The sequence below is a fragment of the Nipponia nippon genome, unplaced genomic scaffold (genome assembly GCF_047370975.1).
Source record: "Nipponia nippon isolate SJK-2023a ecotype South Korea unplaced genomic scaffold, ASM4737097v1 scaffold_21, whole genome shotgun sequence".
NCBI classification, from domain to species: domain Eukaryota; kingdom Metazoa; phylum Chordata; class Aves; order Pelecaniformes; family Threskiornithidae; genus Nipponia; species Nipponia nippon.
Window position 1 is genome coordinate 2,672,720 of NW_028262338.1, and position 18,722 is coordinate 2,691,441.

The following is an 18,722-nucleotide window of genomic DNA, read 5'->3' on the forward strand; positions in this document are numbered from 1 at the left end:
GGGGTGACAAGCCGGCTGACTCCCTGTGCTCCAGGCTCCAGCAGCCTGGGATGCTGTGAGGTGCTCCGGCTGCTCCCGTGGCGAGCTGCACGCCTGCTGTTTCGCTGGATTCTGCAGGAATCGGTTAGTGCCTGAAATAGCTTTGGCTGAGTAAACAGTAGCAAAAGCACATCAAACCCAAGAAATGCACTTGATGTTGGTAATGGAAGGTGCTTTTGGATATAAATCCAGGCCGGAATTTGCTGAAGGCCTGGACCAAGCGCAGTACTGTGCTGTGTTAAACTAGTTTGAGACTTAAATGAGGGAGAATGCATCATCTAAGAGACCCTTTTCATTTATTTGTTTGCAGTAATAAATAACGAGGGCTTGTGAAGTCCACTGTATGACCTCAGGTAGGGTGCTTTGGGCAGGGTGTTCCTAAGGAACAGTGGTTTGACTGACACACGTGACTGCCTTACAGATAAGATGCTGTGTGTAACATAAAAAATCACCGTTATGGTGGCCCTTTCAAGGTGTGGGTTCGGTGCAATCCGGCTGGCTCACAGTGCGCAGAGCTGCGCTCAGGCCAGCAGCTCTGCTAATGCCGATGTTTCTGGGGCAGTGGAACATAACATGAGGTCAGGGACTGGGATTTGAGGGGTGGCTTGCATTTGAAAACTGAAGGTAGCTTTACAAGTGCTTTTTTTACTGAAGAATTGGTCTTGGGAGGGCACACCCGGTCTTCCTCCTTGCTATTCCCACCTGCTCCCCTAGCTCACTGTCCGCTCTTTCCCCTCTGTCCTCAATACCGGAAAAATTGCATGAAATCTCTTCCTAGCAGGAGAGCCATGGAGTGCCCAAGGGGCATAATGGTCCCATCTCCTAGCTGCCACATCGGGATGCCCTTCCTTCGTGCAGCACGTTAGGCGTGATGTGCGGGGCTTTCTAATCTCTGGGAAGCCTGAGAATCTCTGCTTTCAGAGGAAGAAATGAACTGCGTGAGCTTGCCTCAAGAGTGCTACTTTCAGAAAAGTCAGGAAGAGTTGCTTTCATTCTGCTCAGCCTCTTACTCAAAGGAGCCTGCTGGGAATGATAGGCCATTATATCTCCCCTAAGGCTTGTGCCATTCACTGGGGTAGCTAACTGCTTTAATTGAGTGGTATATGGAGTATTCTGGGCTGGTGTGACCTGGAAGTCTGATAGCTGTCAGCATGGCTCAAAGCTCCTTCTGGGAATAATGTGTGCAAGTGTCTCTCTGCGACTTTCTTGATTAGTGTGTATGGGGATCTTGGATATTAAAACCAATTAGTTGTCTTTAAGGTCAGGGACTTATTTGACCTACCAGCATCCGTTTCAACTTGGCCTGAATTGAAGATCTTTGGAAGAGGGCTGTACAACTTTTGTAAAGAGGCTAATGAAGTGATGCTTTTTAAAGCACTTCCCTGCTGTCTCTGTAGCCCAAACACTTCAGGCAGGACGCTAGTGCATGACAATCTGAAACAGCAGCAGGCAGGTACTGCGGTAGTCTTGTCCTACCATAAGAAATCTAAAAGAGGAAAACCCATTTTTATTTCATGGCTGAAAAGCGCTTTGGTGCTCTGACTCAGAATCCCAAGTAGAGTTTTTTTTTTTCCACAGAGCTTAGCTGATTTGCCCTTGAGAGGGCTAGAGGACATGATGAGGCATTTGATTTTTATGCCATTACTCTAATGTGAAGCATGAGGTCTGGGTTAAATTTGAGACAATGCAGAAGCAGCACTTCAGACATCTGGGATACTTCAGTGGCAAATGGGAGGTACCCGCTGGAAGGCGGACAGGAACTTCCCCAATTTTGTTTTGGCTTTGGATGGATTTGAACCATGAGGCTGCTTTGGGGATTAAGACCTCTGCAGGATCCACCCCAAAGCCATAGGAAAAATGACTATCAAACTTGCCTTTTTTTTTTTTTTAATTTAATTTAAGCCAGTTCTGTGATTTGTGGGGTCTTACCTCCTGACTACATGCCTGGGGTTGGTGCTTCTGAGTTAGCAGTCATGTACTTAAGCGTGCTTTACTTAAAGCAGCTGCCAGAGTTGGTGAGCTTCTCTATCAAGCAAAGTGCTAGTGGGAAAGTAGAAAAGACTCCAAGTACAACTACAGTATCCTTCCAGTTCAGTTTTCTGTCCTAATCTGAGGAAAACAAACTGTTAAAACTGTGCTTGGGCTGGCTAGTGCTCCAGCTGTCTGAGAACAAATGGAATGGGCTTAAAAATGTCCTTAAAGTATGTGGCTGCATTGTTTTAAATAATCTCTGCTGGGGACTGCTTACATGCCTTTAGCTTGCAGCCCTTAGCCTGTACATGTATTCTTTTTTCCAGAGTAGTATCCCAGCTTAAACGAGCAGCTTTTGGAGGACTTGCTTGGTAGTGGCTAACCTGAACACTTGGTTATGGAGTCAAATCCACTGAAGAGCCTGTTTTGTTTTCTTTTCTCTCCCATTATTGTCCAGCAGAAGGGGAGTTACACCGATAACAGTGAAGTGAAGCATCCTTGGCAGGGGGGAGGGAGGCGAGACAGCTGTGTGCATGGAATATGATATGAATACGCTTGTTGCTTTGGTTGGTGGCTGCTCACAACCCCTCTTTTTTCCTTTTTCAGCAATGGTACCAGCATGATATCGTTGATCATTCCCCCCAAAGACCAGATTTCACGAGTGGCAAAAATGTTAGCGGACGAGTTTGGCACCGCCTCCAACATTAAGTCTCGAGTGAATCGCCTTTCAGTACTGGGAGCCATTACATCTGTACAGCAAAGACTGAAACTCTATAACAAAGGTAACTTCTAGCTTGTATGGATGCTGGCAAACTTCCCTCGCTTGGAAGCAGCCTTAAGTTCCTGCGTTATGCAGTTTTCTGCTAATCAAATCTGTTGGCCTGTGCTGCTGTTTTGCAGTGATGTTCCAGGTATGTTGCCCATGGATGACTACTTCAAGGGTAGACCTTAAGACTAGACTAAGCAGGATGGCCCTTGTCTTTGATAAGCAGGCTCATGATTCTGTCCTTAGCAGTGCTAACTCTTCTAAACTTGGCCAGCCTTAAGAGCTGTTCTACAGTAATTCATTTGCATTAAACTAGTGGTTTTCCATCAAGCAGAAACATATGTATGCCATATGCATGCCACTGTGCAACTACCATCATTTTGGGAGGAAATAGACCCAGGCCATCTAAAATGAGTACTGGAAAAGTGTTCATTACTACTGTCTTGACACTGGCAAGTGGCCTTCACTGAGATGGTCAGTCTATAAATCGCTCTGTAAGAGCTAGGAAAGCTTCACGGGAATGTTGAGCCTTTTTCTGGGTTTTATGAGCTTGCAAGCTTATGGGTTTAACAGACAGGTACATATTCTTGCAGCTTTGTTGCAAGTCTTTCCATCAGTGTTACCTTTAGCTTCCTGCTCTAAGCTGTTCAGTATAGGTGCACTAAATTAGTTTGTTTTCCATTGTAGAGATCTGGGGAGGGAGTGAGGTGGGGGAAATGGAGAGTAAAAAAACTTTGGAATTTCAGTTTCCACTCTGCCTTTAGTCTCAAGGCCTAGTAGTTAGTTTCTGATGGGCACAGCTTGCAGTATTTCTTAGTGATCTAAAATTGCATTGTGTCCTTTGTAGTACCTCCAAATGGTCTGGTTGTTTACTGTGGAACAATTGTGACAGAAGAAGGAAAAGAGAAGAAAGTCAACATTGACTTTGAACCTTTCAAACCAATCAATACGTCGTTGTATTTGTGTGACAACAAATTCCACACAGAGGTAAGAAGTCTCCTATTGCCTGCTGGTCTTGCAGTAGTCAAAGTCAGACTGCTTTGCTAGACTCACTGGAACAATCCTTGGTGTGCTTGAGTCCACACTCTGTAGAACAGCAGGCTTTAATTAAGACATCCTGCTGGTGAAGCCACTGGATGGCTTGTGACTGGCTAGTGTTCAGAAATGTGTGATATTTGCTGAAAGCAGCTGAGAGATTGTCCAGCCTATACTACAGCTGACTTTATGGCCCAGCTAGTAACTGCTGAGTTTGTGTAACCCACAGAAATAAGCTTTTCTCTGTAGCTGGAGGCAGGCTTTTTTTTCTTCACCTTAGAGGCCCATAGATCTTATTCCAAGCCAGGCCTTAAAGTAATGCCAAGATAATATTAGTGTTGCCAGTCTTGATATCAGATGTGTTAACTGAGACCCTTGATGGAGAACTGGCGTGTGCCTAATCTGTCTGGTGTAGAGTGGGATTATTTTTATCCAACATCTACTTATCTTATTTACATGAATGGTTTGAAGCGTATTTAAAGTAATGTGGATTACGCTAGTCTTGACTGCATGAAGTCAGTTTATTGTGTCTAAGTCTGTTTTGGCTCTGTTGGCAGTTGCAGAGGTCTCAATATTTGTAGTAGATGACTGACTGCCTTTCACATCCATGGTATTCACCACAATAAATGTGTGGACTGAGACTTAATTGCCTGCCATCAAACCCATATGACATGGGCTTGACAGGCCCTTCAGTGATGTAGTTCTGCTTGTTTGCTTGGGTTTTTGGAGTTCTGATCCGTGATTGGGTTTCAAAGGGTAGGGGGAGTACAGGAAGGAAAGCTATGCTTGTTGTGCAGGTGAGGTACATCCGTATTATTGTGCCTCCCCACCAAGGATGAAATCCCAATACATCTTTGACCTACCAGGAATAACAAAACTGCACAGGTACAGCTCTTGAGTTCCGCTGAGCCCACACATCCGTAGGCAACTGAAAGCACGAGGTGAATAAGAGAATTCAGGAGATAGCCAGAGGTGCAAAGCCAAGGGAGATATTTGTCCCTGCAGTTGTTGACAGTGGTGGGTTGCCTTCTGCCCTATGAGGAAAGGGATTAATTTGGTCTTGGCTGCAGCTGCTGCCTCGGGGCACTGATTCAATACAAAAAAAGTAGCTGCTGCCCAGTGGGCTGTTCCCAGGAGGCAGCTGTAAATACACTCTTGTTGGTGTGTAGCATTGCTCAGCAAGAGAGTGGCAATAACTTGTGAGGAATTTGTGGTAATTGCTACTACTGATGATGTGATTACTAACGACACCTTTTTCCACGGGCTGTTTGCTCTCCTGTGTCTTTTGAGTATGTGACTATTTTACTTGGTATTGTCTGCACTGCAGAATCAAACCTAGCTGTAAAAGCCTACTGTATGCTCTCTTGAGCAACGGGATGATGTTAGCACTGAAGTCCCGATTTGTCTATCTCATTCGGTTGTAGAGCCGTGCTTTTAACTCAGTGGTTCCCCCAACATGCAACTAGAACTCAACAGATAGGGCATCTGGCTCAGGGCATCAACAGCTTTCCTGTGAAAGTGAGGACATGTCAAGGAGCAGAAAAAGGATGTGATCTCACCTTCAGGCTGAAGCTGCAAAGGGGAAACTCGGCCCAGGCTGAAGGAACAGAATAAAAGCAATAGTCCCTATTTTGTGCTTGATAGGTCAAACAGTGGAATCGCTGACGTGGAACTAATAAAGGGGAAACTGGGGGAATCACTGATCATTGGATACTTTATTAAAATAAGAGGGAATCAAGAACATCAGAGCTGTAGTCATCTGCTGCCTGGCAAGAGTATCTGATAAGATTTCCTCTAGATAGTTTATTGCCTGTGTGAAACTGAAGTAACCTCCCAAGAGGGATATGAACCCTGATGTGTGTCTGAAGGGTAGGATTTACAATGACTTATTTTGATACCTTGGCTGGAGCATTCATTCCAGTCACACGATTTGCTTGGCTCTGTCCCAGTTAAATAGATTGCAATGTAATATGCCACTTCCTCCTCTCATTCATCCCACTGCTGGGGAATTAATACAGAATATTTATTTTGGCCAGTAGATTCCATTAAACCTTAGTGTCTGTTTCTTTTAAGCTTGAAAGCTGTAGACTTGGTTGTGTGGATTTTGGATAAAGATGACTGATGGTTTTTATTCTTTCCGTTCAGCCCAATAATCAAGCTGGCAGGCATGCAGGCAGTTAAAGGTCCTGTGCAGTAAACCAACACCATCGCTCTTTCAGTATTAAACTGGTGACTTAAAACAATCTGGAATTTGACAAGTTCTCCATCCTGCTGATGTGTTTTTGCCAGCCAGAAAGGGGATTCTCGCTATTACATTTATTGGGCACGTATAAGTGAACAGAAGTGTGTGTGTGTGCTGAACCTGCTCAGGCTGCCCTTGGAGGAACAGTAGCTGACAGATCCTCTCAAAGGAGCGTGGAGTTTGGGTAGTTGTGGATGTCCTACACCACCAGAACCAGGAAATTTGATAAAAGTAACTCAAAAGCCCTGATACTAAGCAGTGCTTTAGTTGTTAGTCAACTTAAATGACCTTACAGGATGAATTTTGTTGCCTTCTTTAAAGGGAAGAAAATTGAAGGATAACTTCATTTTCCAGCAAATATTATGGCTGTCTTCTATGTAGCCAGTTATGCACAGAATAATTACTGCTGCTGTTACTTTATTCTGCTTTGTAAGGCTGAATTTGTCATAGCCGCTGTAGGTTTCATCATTCTACCTTTGGGACTTTTTGAAGTCAACAGGTGCAGCAAACCAGTATTTGTGGTAGTTGGCGAGTTGAAAGTCTGTATCGGTGCTTTGTAGTATAAAACTAGATTGACAAATAGCCCGATCAGTGAACTAAACAAGTTCTGCTTTCTTGTCTGGAATGCTAGGAGAATTAGTCTTCCAGTTTTGCCAACCGGAGAGGTGATGCAGCCTCGTAGAGGTGTGATCCATTTCACTTAGCACTTTCCAGAGCTAATCTTTAGGGTTTTGCTGTTACACCTGCCTGCCGTGTCATGTGATGAACTGGTAATGCTGTGAAAATAGTTATCAAGTTTAAACATTAGTGTTCTTTCTGCTCTTGGCAGCATTGTGTGAGATAGTAATCTGGGCTAGTCTCACCTCCTGAATCTGCTGCTCTTCCTCTGGTTTATTTGTAAAAAATAGCAATAACCACCTACAGAACTAAAATTTATTGAGGTGTATTGTTTCTGGTAGCCTTTCTGAAGCAGGGTCCTTAATAACTGGTGCTTACTGCTGACAACATCGTTTTCTGTTCAGGCTCTTACAGCGCTGCTTTCCGACGACAGCAAGTTTGGCTTTATTGTAATAGATGGTAGCGGTGCACTCTTTGGAACTCTTCAAGGAAACACAAGAGAAGTCCTGCACAAATTCACTGTGGATCTTCCAAAGAAGCATGGTAACGCACTAGTCTCTCTCTAGACTGTTTGCAGCAGAATATCACGGGGTGGGATGTGAGGGTAGGAGCAGGAAACGTGGCCTGTAGGTTTTTAGCTCTACTCAATTCTTTGCTCCCCTGAAATCTGACAGCAAAGCCTCTGGTCTGAGCCTTCTGTCAAAATTAATGAATCACTGTAATATGCAGTTGATCTTAAAGTGATGCTTTTTATTTCTTGGTGCATTTGACCCTTTACTTGGTTTTGGGACAGTCTTAACTAAATATTACTAGCACAAGTAGTAATACCGCTTGGTAGTGTCTTTAAAGTTTGCATGTGATGGTGTTGCATGCAAACAACAGTGAAAAGCAAGAAGCTGTTCCTTGCAAGAAGCACAGAAGCCTAATGGAGCAAGCAAAACTCTAGTTCCACTGTACGATGCTGTATTGTGGTGAGCCACTGATGAATTCAGCAAATTGTCTGTTAGCTACTCCTGGTTTACTGTCCTTCTCTGTAGATTAGGATGGGACAAAATGAGATAGAAATGTCTCCCCCAGTAAGTTTCTGCAGCAGAGACTGCTGGGATGCATTGCATCAGCAAGAAAGGTCTGTGAGGCAGCGTGACAAAGGAAATGGCTTTTAATGAAGGTACAGGACATAGAAAATATGCACAGATGTTCAAAATTTCTATAGAGAGTTGCGAGTCCATATAAAAAGAAAAAAAAAACAAACTCAACATATTTTCCTCTGTGGGATATGTGGAGAAAAATCTCTTGCTGTGAATGAACGCTCTTTATTCACTTGCTGTTTCAATGAGCGCCCCTGGCTCTGCTTGTGGCAAACTAATTCCAAAGGCTGCATCTGCCCTTGGCTTCAGTTATTCAGGGCCCGGTTGGGACCATGTACTAATAACCTTCCTGAAATGAAATGACTTCCAAATTGCTACCTCACTTCTGTTCTCTCGTAAAGGTAGAGGAGGTCAGTCTGCCTTGCGTTTTGCTCGTTTGAGAATGGAAAAACGACACAACTATGTAAGGAAGGTAGCAGAGACGGCTGTGCAACTGTTCATTTCTGGCGACAAGGTGAACGTGGCTGGTCTCGTTTTAGCTGGATCAGCTGACTTCAAAACTGAATTAAGTCAATCTGACATGTTTGATCAGGTGAGTGGCCTTCTCTGAGCAAAGCCCAAATGTTAAGCTGTCAGTAGTAACATCGTGATATTAGTAGTAGCTCTGGTATAAGATCCATCTCAGGAGGAATGTAACTTTGGTGTCTTAAATGATGTGATCAAAACTAAAAATCTGATGTATCCTAGCGAGATCTCCCTTTCCTAATACCTCCTGCAAGGAGGCAGGATCTCCTTTTCTTAGTAACAGTGCTAATAAGAAATCCGTCTTCCCCGGTTCGGAACCGGTGTTCGTGTTCTTTGTGTTCCCAAATCTAAAGTAGAAGCATTACTGGAATTAAACTCCACTAAACCTAATCTCTGTGGCCCTGTTGCCTGAAAATTGTGCTTCAGTATTAAGCATTCAGAGGTCCCTCCGACTCAGAACCTCGCTTGCAAGTGAAGCAAAATAGATTAGTGCTGTGACTCTTGCCAGGTACTTATTCTTGTGGCATTATGAAGTAGTCTTATGGCAGCGCTGTGTAATAAGACTCTCTTTCATGTCTCCTCTTTTTCTCGTTTAGCGGTTGCAATCCAAAGTGCTCAAACTAGTTGACATTTCATACGGAGGAGAAAATGGATTCAATCAAGCAATTGAGTTGTCAACTGAGGTCCTCTCCAATGTGAAATTCATTCAAGAGAAGAAACTAATAGGTATGTGACTACATGCTCAGCCTTCTGCTGAGCCAGATATGCTTGATTGAATGTGCTGATCTTGCTTAAGACCTCCTGGTAATGCCTTTGTGTGCTGCCTCAGCCCTGCAATGCTTTGAGTTGAGCAGAGCATGACTTGTAGTGATTCTTTGTTACCTGGACACCTTCTCAAATGCTGCAGGACTTAATGAGACTTTAAGGAGTGGGGTGTTTTGTTATTTATTTTTTTCCCCCCCACCAAACCTCTCAGATCTTCTCTGTTTATCTTTTCATCAGAGATTGCCTTAGTTTCAGGCCTTCTGGTGACATTTGGGTGGGAGGGGAAAAAATATCTCCTCAGACTGTTTGCCTCTTCAGCAAGATGAGAGTTAAGATTTATTTTGTTTTAAGATAGCAGTAGAAGTGATCCCTTGTTTGACTGTCTGCAGACACACGTTGCTAATTTGAAAGCACAAGAGGGCAATAGTAACAGCTACCTTACGCTGAAAAGAGTGAAGTTAAATAGTGCCTGCTGGTGGGTTAATCCAATTGATTGTTTCATAGCGAAGGTAAGCCTTTCAAGGGAGTGAGATTCCTGATGGGGCAGTGTTCGATGGAGCTGACTTTCTGCCAGTGAATGTTCTAAATTACGTGCTTTGACGTGTTATCATATCTCTTGCTTCCTTCAGCAGCATTGCAGTCTCCTTTTCCAGTTTCTTCTTGAGTTCAAATCAGGCTTGTTTAAAAATCCACGTGGCATGATCAGTGTTTGTGACAATCTCTTTCTTTGTATCCTGGCTGCAGGACGATACTTCGATGAAATCAGTCAGGACACGGGGAAGTACTGTTTTGGCGTTGAAGATACACTAAAAGCTTTGGAAATGGGAGCAGTAGAGATACTGATAGTCTATGAAAATCTGGATATAATGAGATACGTTCTGCACTGCCAAGGCACGGAGGGTAGGTGGCGCTTCCGTGAGACCAAAAGGTCCATCAGGGTTTAAGGCCTAAGCCCTCTCACTTGGATTAAGGACTTGATCAAGGGGATGTTGTGTAGGCAGGTCGCTAACTTGCAGCTTCCCAGCTACTCTGGGGGGGAAAAGTCTGAAACTAGCAAGCTTCCACTGTGGAGAAAGAATTGCAGTGCTGGGGTGGCAGCTTGCCATGGAGCTAGCATGAAACCTGCCTCTCAGTCGTGTAAGTATAAACGTGATATCACTGCATTATAGAGGGGAGACTGACTTGACCGTTATGGCCAGAAACACAGTTCTTACTGACTATAGACAAACCGTACACCTACAGCAGGACCTCTGCCTGTTTTGGTTTTGGCACTACAGTTATCCTCTACTGGTTTGCCCTGTTTGGTTTCCCGTAGAGCTTCAACTAGAAAGAAAGGTAGTGTCAATGACCAAACCCTCTGTGTTGCAGTTGCTGGCTGTTGTGAGTTTCTTGCTGTCTTTAACCTGCATCTGGTAGTCTTATCCAACCTAATAATTTTTTTTCTCTCCCTCTCAGAGGAGAAGATCCTGTATTTGACACCAGAGCAAGAGAAGGATAAATCCCACTTCACAGATAAAGAGGTATTTCAGCTTTCGGGCTTGTAGATTTATTTTCAGTGTACTGGTGCAGCTTTCTGAATACCTGAGCTTAGTTTGTCGCCAGCATGTGAGCATGGGGGCATTTCTGGCACTCAGGTGAGACTTCAAGAGGGTAGCCTGTGGCTCTTCCTGTTCACCTTCAGTGTAACCCCTGGATTCTAGACTTGCTTTTCTCCAATCTTTCCTGTTGCCAATTCCAAGGTTATGTAAATGAGTTGAAGTGACCACCATCAAACCATCTGCTAGAAGAGTTTGGTAGCCACCACGCAATGTGCAGGCTAAGGTCCCAAACCATTACTCCCTGCTTATTGCACACTGATTTGGTCAATACAAAACAACTGTGAGGCTAGAAACTATGACGTAGATTTAAGTGCAAGGGAGTGTTTGCTTCTAGATATATTTGACATGTGGATCTGTCGTTCACTGCCTGTGAGTTTCTTGCCTGTACAGGTCAAAAAGCCCCGATGGGGCTGTATTACTGTGCAGAGTAAGCTGGGCAAAAAAGTCTGTCCCTTGCACAAAGGGTGGTCATCTCTGTCTCGCATTAGGACTGCCAGGGTAGCCCTTTCCAGCTGCTTTCCCTCCTGGTGGGGTAACTGCTAATTCCTTCTGTGCACGGAAGGTTTACAATGTTATCTGCAATGATGTAGTGTTTCTATGCCAATAATCACTTGACCTTCTACTTATAAAACTGTGCTTTTTGCCTCTGTATTTGCCTAGATCAGTATTTCCTAGAGTAAACAGTTCCTGGTTAGATGAGTGGCGATGAACCGTTTGTGGGGTATAAAGCAAATCTAAAGAAAGAGTGAAAACTAAGTGTGTAGCATGAGGGGACAGTTGAGCAGAATAAACAAGGCATTTTCTCTCCCACTTCTGCACTAACTTCTGTAGTATGGAGGCCCAAAACAAGGCCTGTCAGTATTTAATTTCTTAGCACCAGGAGCCTTCTGCTTGTGCCAGCACTTGTCTGAAACACACGCGTCGGGAATGCCTACCACCCGGACCCTGGCAAGTGTGGGGGGCTGCTCCAGCCTGCGGAGCAGGAAGGCTGGTGTGTCTGTCTTAAGACTGAAAAGGCAGGGGTTATGTTTAAGCCAAAGACAACTTTTGGTGTGAATTTTCTCAATACCTAACATGCAGTGACTGTATCTTTTTTTTTTTTTTTTCTCCTCAAATGTCTACATAGACTGGCCAGGAACATGAACTGATAGAAAGTATGCCCCTTCTGGAGTGGTTTGCAAACAACTACAAGAAATTTGGAGCAACATTGGAAATTGTTACAGACAAATCACAGGAAGGATCCCAATTTGTGAAAGGATTTGGAGGAATTGGAGGTAAACTGCAAGAGAAGAATGTGTAGTTTGTTTTTGGTTTTTTTTATAGTGGTTGATTTGATAATCTGGTGCCAACACCAGAAGTGGAAAACTAAACAGATTAATCTTACTTCTATTAGTCACGATACCAGTTTAAGAAACAGTCATGTTCATCAGGGGTCTCCAGGTGAATTCATTCTGTATTCAGCAATATGATGCTGCATGGGCTGTCACTTTCAGACCGTGTTCCTCAGGTCCCTTTGTCCTTCAGAGTGCTCGGAGGGTGGACTGTCCTTCTTTCCGGCTGCTGAATTTCGGAAGGGCCACGAACTGCTTCGCTCTGTATCTGCACAGTTGTTGTTTTGTGGCAGACCATGCCCTGCTGTGTAGAAGTGGTGTATGACAAACACCAGCCTAGTTTCTGAAGCAGTTGGATATCTGCTTCAGAACTTCCCTGTACTTTGCTCCCCAGTCTTCCTCTTCTTTTCAAAATAAAAATATTTTTAGCCCAACTTCATGGAGAAATGAGACTTCTGAAATCCTTCAGTCCTTCTCTTGAACTCACTGACCAGTTTCAGCTAAGTCTGGCAGAGGTGCTCATGTGCTTCATTCTGACAAAAATCATTAGCAAAAACACCTGCCATGCACCTTGTTCTCTCCAGACCAGTGATTCCAGGACAAAGCTCTTGCTTATTTGCTGATAAGCCAGCTGTTGCCAGTTACTGTGTTCAGGTTGATGGATGTACAATAGAGATGAGTGTATTTTAAAGAGGAATTTCTAGGGGCGAAAGAACACCAGTCAGAAGGAAGCAAGCTTGAATTGTTTGGTTACCTAAGGAGCAAAAAGTTTCAAAGTTTTCAGGGTTTATAATTCCAGGAGTCCTTCCCATCCTGCCAGATCCAGCCTCTTTGCATGGTGGGATACTCTTTGCTACCATGCCTCAGTCCCTGCAGACTTGAAAGGAAATATTCCTTGAATACCCTTCACCTAAGTAAATGTTTCCAGGGATACAGGCTTCCCAGAAAGCCAGGTTGGTGTTTGGGGTGGGAAGAGTCCAGGAAGACAGCCACTAAATACTGCTCTTACTCCATTGTAAAAGTTACTCCAGTGCCAGCTGCCTTCTGAATTTAACTGATAGGCCTTTGAGCAGTTATAATAGGACAAATAATCTGTTACTGGTGTGGGGTTTTTTGGGGGGGGAGATACAGTCCTCCTAGAATAGGCTTGGCTTTTCCAGAAGAAAGCCGGTCTGTGCTGAGCAGGTAGGTATTTCTTCCTTTTGGCAACAAATTACATCAGGCTGTAAGATGGATGTGGCGTTTTCACTCTAGCCGCGTGTCTGCTGTCAGTCATGAGTCTGAGCCTATCTTGCAATACAAGTGCTACGTCAGCTTCTGAAAATTTAATTGAGAAACTCTTGACGTGCAGACAGGGCTCAGTAAGCTGCGTAAAATGCTCTTTGAATTTTGAAGAAGCTAAAGCGTGTTGTTTTTACCAGGTATCTTGCGGTACCGAGTGGACTTCCAGGGAATGGAATACCAAGGAGGAGACGATGAATTTTTTGACCTTGATGACTACTAGGTAGTCGACCTGGGTCCGGCAAAACGTGCCTCGCCCCTCCAGCATCCAACCCAAGGAGCAAACTCATGGTGGAAAACACAACAGATCCCTGCCTTAGAATTGGAACATTTCCAGAACTTGATCCACAAGCATTGGATTTAAAAAAGCAAAACCCTACACTTTGATTTGTCATAGTGTCAGTACAGCAGCAAACTACTAAGTTCCTATATGCCACTTTGGACTAATTTAAAAAGAATCCCAGTTTTTACTTTTACTCAATGGTGAAATTGGTTGCTCTTGTATTTTATGAAAATGATTTTTTTAACCTTCATGATACATTAACTGCTGTAAACCTCTTCCTTCAAAAATTAATAGAAGTAAGATCCTACTGGTTTGTTTCTTTTTACTTTTGATTGGAGAAATCAATCGCTGCATTTTGCAGCAATGTGACCCATTTACATGGCATTCTCAGCTTAGACTGCAGAAGAAGAAATGTAATGAAATTGAAGCCATTCATTCTCTTCAAAAGAATGAGAAGGCACTTACCTGGAGTGCTAGCTTATAATGTGTGGCTTGCAAATTCAGATGGTTTGGGGAGGCTTACCAGCCAAACGTGCTTTAATCTATTTGCAGAAGCACTGCTCTTACAAACTAGGAAATGCACTTCATTGATTGCGAAGAAAATGCTGCTGAAGTCTTGGGCTTAATTTGGATTTGAGCAGTGCAGCCTTCAGGATTTTTTTTTTTTTTTCAGTCTTGACAAAAATAAACATGATTTAAGTGAAGTAAGGTACACTTTGCTTTGTTTTGTTCCTCAGTTAGTTTTTCTTTTTGCTTTAGGACTGCGTAAGGTTTCCTTGATTATGTGAATTTGAACCCACAGGTCTTTAATGGAAGCGGGTAATTTACAGGAATAATTAGTAAGTGGAGTCCTTGACCGAAACCTTAGTACTGGTGCATTTGGAGCATTTGATACAAAGACGTTGAACGTTAGCACAACCCACTGGGGTCATCCATCTCCCAGCACTAAGGCAGTCCGGCTTGGCTCACGAGTGTCCTGTAAATCTGATGCTGATCTCTAATGCGCCCTTAATGGGTTAAAACTTCTGGTTGCATCAAGACTCAAGAAAGCTTTGCGTCATGCCTGCTATATAGAATGCATTTCAACCTACTAGAAATGGCTAAGGGTTTTTCAGCCGGTCTTGCAGGCAGAGGGTGAAGTGAATCGTTGGCACGAGGTAATGCACAAGGCTTGCTTCTTTTTGGGGGTTGCTGGGTTCTCTGACGGGCACTCTGACATCGCGGTGCCTGGCAGCTCTGTTCTTCACTGGCTCTGTCACTCCTGGTGCATCGGTCAAAAGCAGCTTCTGTTCCAAGTTGCATACCTGCCTATTTTTCCGATAATCCTGTTTCACTTGAATGGAGGGGGAGCTTGTCTTAAAATTTCTGCCACACTGTTCTTTGAGGTCCAAAATGACTGTCGTTGTGAGCAATACAGTTTGTAACCCTGGTTTCTAACCTGGCAGATGGCTTTGCTGTCGTTTTCACATCAAAGCTGGAATCTCTCACGGAAGGTGTGACTGGGTCCGCCGTAGATCTGCGCAAACCCAGGTTTGAGCACATTTGCGGTCTCCACAGCGGTATGTTCTGGATTTTGCCATTGTAAATGGGTCTAATGTGACATGACAAGACCAGAAAAATTGGATGTAAATTTACATTTTTGAATATACTGCTTGTTGTTTCACATGATACATTAGGGTATGCAGCTCCTTTTTGTAGTTTTTATTTTTACTATTTAAGTTTGGAAATGATGCCAAATTTTTGTATTTCTTTAATCAATGTGTTCTCTTCAGTGATATATATTGCATTATATATTGATGTGTATATCAATATATACTGATATGTATTACACTTACACATACAAACACATTAAACGGGGGTGAAAAATCCTAGCCTTCGCATACTATATAGCCTCTGCAGAGAGATCCCAAGCAGTGATATCTTGGTGTTGTGATGTACAGAAATGGAGAAGAGTATTAAACCATATTTAAGAATATAGTACGGACTCCTGATTTATTTCCTCTAGTCCAGGAAACACCGGCTTTACTCTGTTTGGTGCCAGATTCAGGTCAGTACTTGAGTTTCGAGGTAGCTGCTTCATAGCTGGGCTTGAACATCGTGTTTCTTCATCATACCGAGTTGCTCTTTTAAGCTGTAGCAGAAATCAAACTTCAGAAGGGAAGGAAAAAACGCAAGTTCAAAGCAAGTTGTGCTGTGAGCGTTACCTGAGGTGGTCTTCTGAACAACGGAGGCAGATGAAAAATACCCTGCGGATGCAGAAACCTGCCTTTAATATTCCAGTCATGGAACACCTGGGTGGTTTTTTTTAAGAAGCCTTTTCTACCCTGCCTCTTAGTGCGGGAGAAATCCGGATCAGAGGCGTACTTGCCGCGTGGGCCTGCTGCCTCTGCTTTCTCCGGTGTCCGGGCTAGGTGTGTTGATGACTTTCCCAGAGAGGACCTGCCTCCTTCCCTAGCTGGGAAGGTGATATGTAAAAGGCACCATTAATATCAGGAATTTTAACGGATGCTTTAAATCACCTGTCAGCTGGGCTTGCCTAGCAGTGATTCTCTGGCTGAAGCTGAGCATCCCCCTTCTTGTCCTGCAGTACCAGAGCAGGATCTGTGCCCTGTAGCTGCTTGCCTGGTGCCCTTCCGAGCTCGTACAGCAACAGGAGCTTGGGCAGACCTTGGCCTCACACTCTCTTTGATCTGCAGTTGTAGCAGGCGGGAGAGCAGAGCTCGTGGTCCTCGGGTCTCTGGATAGCAGAAGTTTTGGAGATGTGAGGTTTCTGCTGGAGCAGAATTAAAAATGATGCACAAAACCACTTTGCTGCATGCGTCTCATGCCATCTACAACCTCGGTACAGAAAACTGATCACCATTTGGCTTGTGGTGCAGATAAAAGCATCAAGCTGAGATCATCCCAAAATATAAAAAAAAAAAAAAATAAAAAAAATAAAAAAATCCCATCAGTCAGCACATGTCACCGGAGAAGCTATTGCTTGCAGAAAACTACCCCTGCAGTCTCACCAGTTGGTGTGACCAGGCATGTGGATGTATATTGTTTTCAAAAAAACAAAAAACAAACCCAACAGAAATATTTCTCAGTTAACCCTTTACTGGCAGCAACAGCAAACCTGGTTTCTGCTTTTGAGTTTTGTATTCCAAGGGAAAACGAGGAGCAGCGAAGCCTGGCTGCTGTGGAGGGCTGCGCGAGAGCTGCCTCGTTCAGCGTCACAAACGCTCCACGTCAGACGTGCTTGGGAGCTGCTCTTCCCTCGCGTACAAATCTTCTTGGCTGGTTCTCATGTCTCTTCCCCTTCACGTTTCCGTGAGAAAACACAAGTGCGTCTAGTCGGCAGAGCGGCCGCGGGAGCCCTGTGCGGGGTCCCCTCTGCGCAGCTGGCCCCTGCAGCTGCCTGCAGAGCTGCTCGCGTCCGCCCGGAGGCACCTTCGCGGTTACAGAAGGATGAGGCCGCTGGAGAGAAACGCGATGAAACTATTTTCTTCCTTGTATCTGCTGAAAAAAGGTTGCTGGGTCCCTTTAACCCTTCAGAAAGCAGTTCCTGTCACAGGCTTGCTTTTTTCCCGGTCACAGGGGTCAGTGTCAGCCCTCGGATTGTCTCATATTTGAAAGCGCTGATTTACAGCCGTCTTTTTTCGCGTCAAATATCGCAGAGCGTCAGGTAGGTTCTTCCTGGCGTATAAACCCGAGCATCACCTTGCAGCGCGCTCATCCGGGAGACTTGACCGCCTTCGCCACGCTGGAGTGCTGCGACGTGGAATTTGGAAGCGAGTTCGGTGGGACCGAGTTTGCGCGCTCTCGGGCCCAAGCGATCAGAGGATGTGGGTTTGTATTTGAAAGCCAGGCAGGCTGGCCTTCTGCATGCCTGCTCTGCTCTGGGCTCTTAAATAATTACTTCCCCGGAAGGGATCTGATCTTGATTAGCTGGAATCAAGAGAAGAAACAAAGTGTCGTTTGCAGTAGGTCGCGTGGAGCTGCTGCTGCGCGTCGCGGAGAGGTCTGAAGCGCACCCCGAGGGTCCGGTCCCTCTGCCGCTCCACCCGCGCCCTTTCACGCCTGGACTCGGAAGCGGCGTGCCGCTGGGCGCGCACCGCCGCAGCCGCCTGCGAGGAGGCTCGCGTGAGCGGTTGTAGCGGATGATCAACTTCTGCTTGCTGTCTGAATGCATTTTTTTTTTTCTCGTTCCAAAGGGCTTCAGCTCCCCTAAATGCTTCAACCATGTGTGCCTTACGCCCTCGGTAACACCTGCTGAGTTTTTATTCCATGTGTTGTTAAGTCCAGACCACTCTTACTGCATTCCCCGGTTCGGTTTTAAGTTGGCACCGCGTGCTCAGATATTCTAATAATGCTCTTTTTAAACGCTACTTTTTGTATTGCTGTAATTAAATACAGAATTTGCCCTTTATAACTCGTTATTTCGGGAGCTGGAGCCCGGCCCGCGCTGTTGTTGCTAGCAGGCTGCAAATGCCATTGTCCTGGGAAGCCGAGTGCAGCCAGCGGCGCTGAAAGGCAGCTCTGGAATTTCACTCGGCTATTTTTAGTTGGTGGTGAAAAATTGCACTTCCAACACTTTTGAATCTTTGTCAGTGCTTAAATAAATCAAAGGGCAAATCCTGACTTCTCGCTAACGAGCGGGAGAGGAGGTGACCTTAAGCTGCCACGGAGGCTGAGCTGGAGCAAGGGTGAAGCGCGGGTGGGGGAAGAGTCCCAGCTCTGCTCGCCTGATGCTGCCTTGCTCGGAAGGGGCTGCGAGGGTGGTGGGCCGCCGCCCCACAGCCACCAGCCTGTCCTGCTTTATGCAGGTGGGCCATGGCCATTGCTCTGCTGGGGTGGTTCCTGGCTCCTTGCTCTTCTCCTCATGCCCCTCTCGGGGCCGGTCACCCCCCTCTCCCTCTGCCTCCCCGGGTTTCCTCCTCCGTAGCTCCACGGTGGTGCCACGCATGCAGCCCTGCTCTCCGCAGAGCCGTGGTGGTGGCTACCCTGGACACGGCAGCTCTTTGAAAGCCGGGACCTGGAGGCAGGAGCTCCTGAAGGATGCTGCGTGCAAGTTCGGGTGGCTGAATATTAAACTGTCATGTGTCGGGCTATTCCCTTCGACCTCAACCACCTCCGTGGCTGTAAGGCAAAACCCACTTCTAACCTACAGTTTCTTCTTTTTAATGCTAGGGCAGGAG

The 18,722-nt window shown here is 45.1% G+C and overlaps 1 protein-coding gene across 1 annotated transcript in view; it reads left to right on the forward strand.

Annotated features, from left to right (window-relative positions):
- Window positions 1-15,517, forward strand: part of ETF1 (eukaryotic translation termination factor 1) — a 28,688-nt gene extending 13,171 nt beyond the window's left edge. The window contains exons 3-11 of the mRNA XM_087760173.1: window positions 2,617-2,792; window positions 3,624-3,763; window positions 7,076-7,214; window positions 8,161-8,351; window positions 8,881-9,010; window positions 9,794-9,949; window positions 10,505-10,569; window positions 11,774-11,921; window positions 13,400-15,517. Of these exons, the coding sequence (XP_087616299.1) occupies window positions 2,617-2,792; window positions 3,624-3,763; window positions 7,076-7,214; window positions 8,161-8,351; window positions 8,881-9,010; window positions 9,794-9,949; window positions 10,505-10,569; window positions 11,774-11,921; window positions 13,400-13,482 (1,228 nt within the window). The 3' untranslated portion in view covers window positions 13,483-15,517. The remainder of the gene's footprint in view (window positions 1-2,616; window positions 2,793-3,623; window positions 3,764-7,075; window positions 7,215-8,160; window positions 8,352-8,880; window positions 9,011-9,793; window positions 9,950-10,504; window positions 10,570-11,773; window positions 11,922-13,399) is intronic.
- The last annotated feature ends 3,205 nt before the right edge of the window (window positions 15,518-18,722 follow it).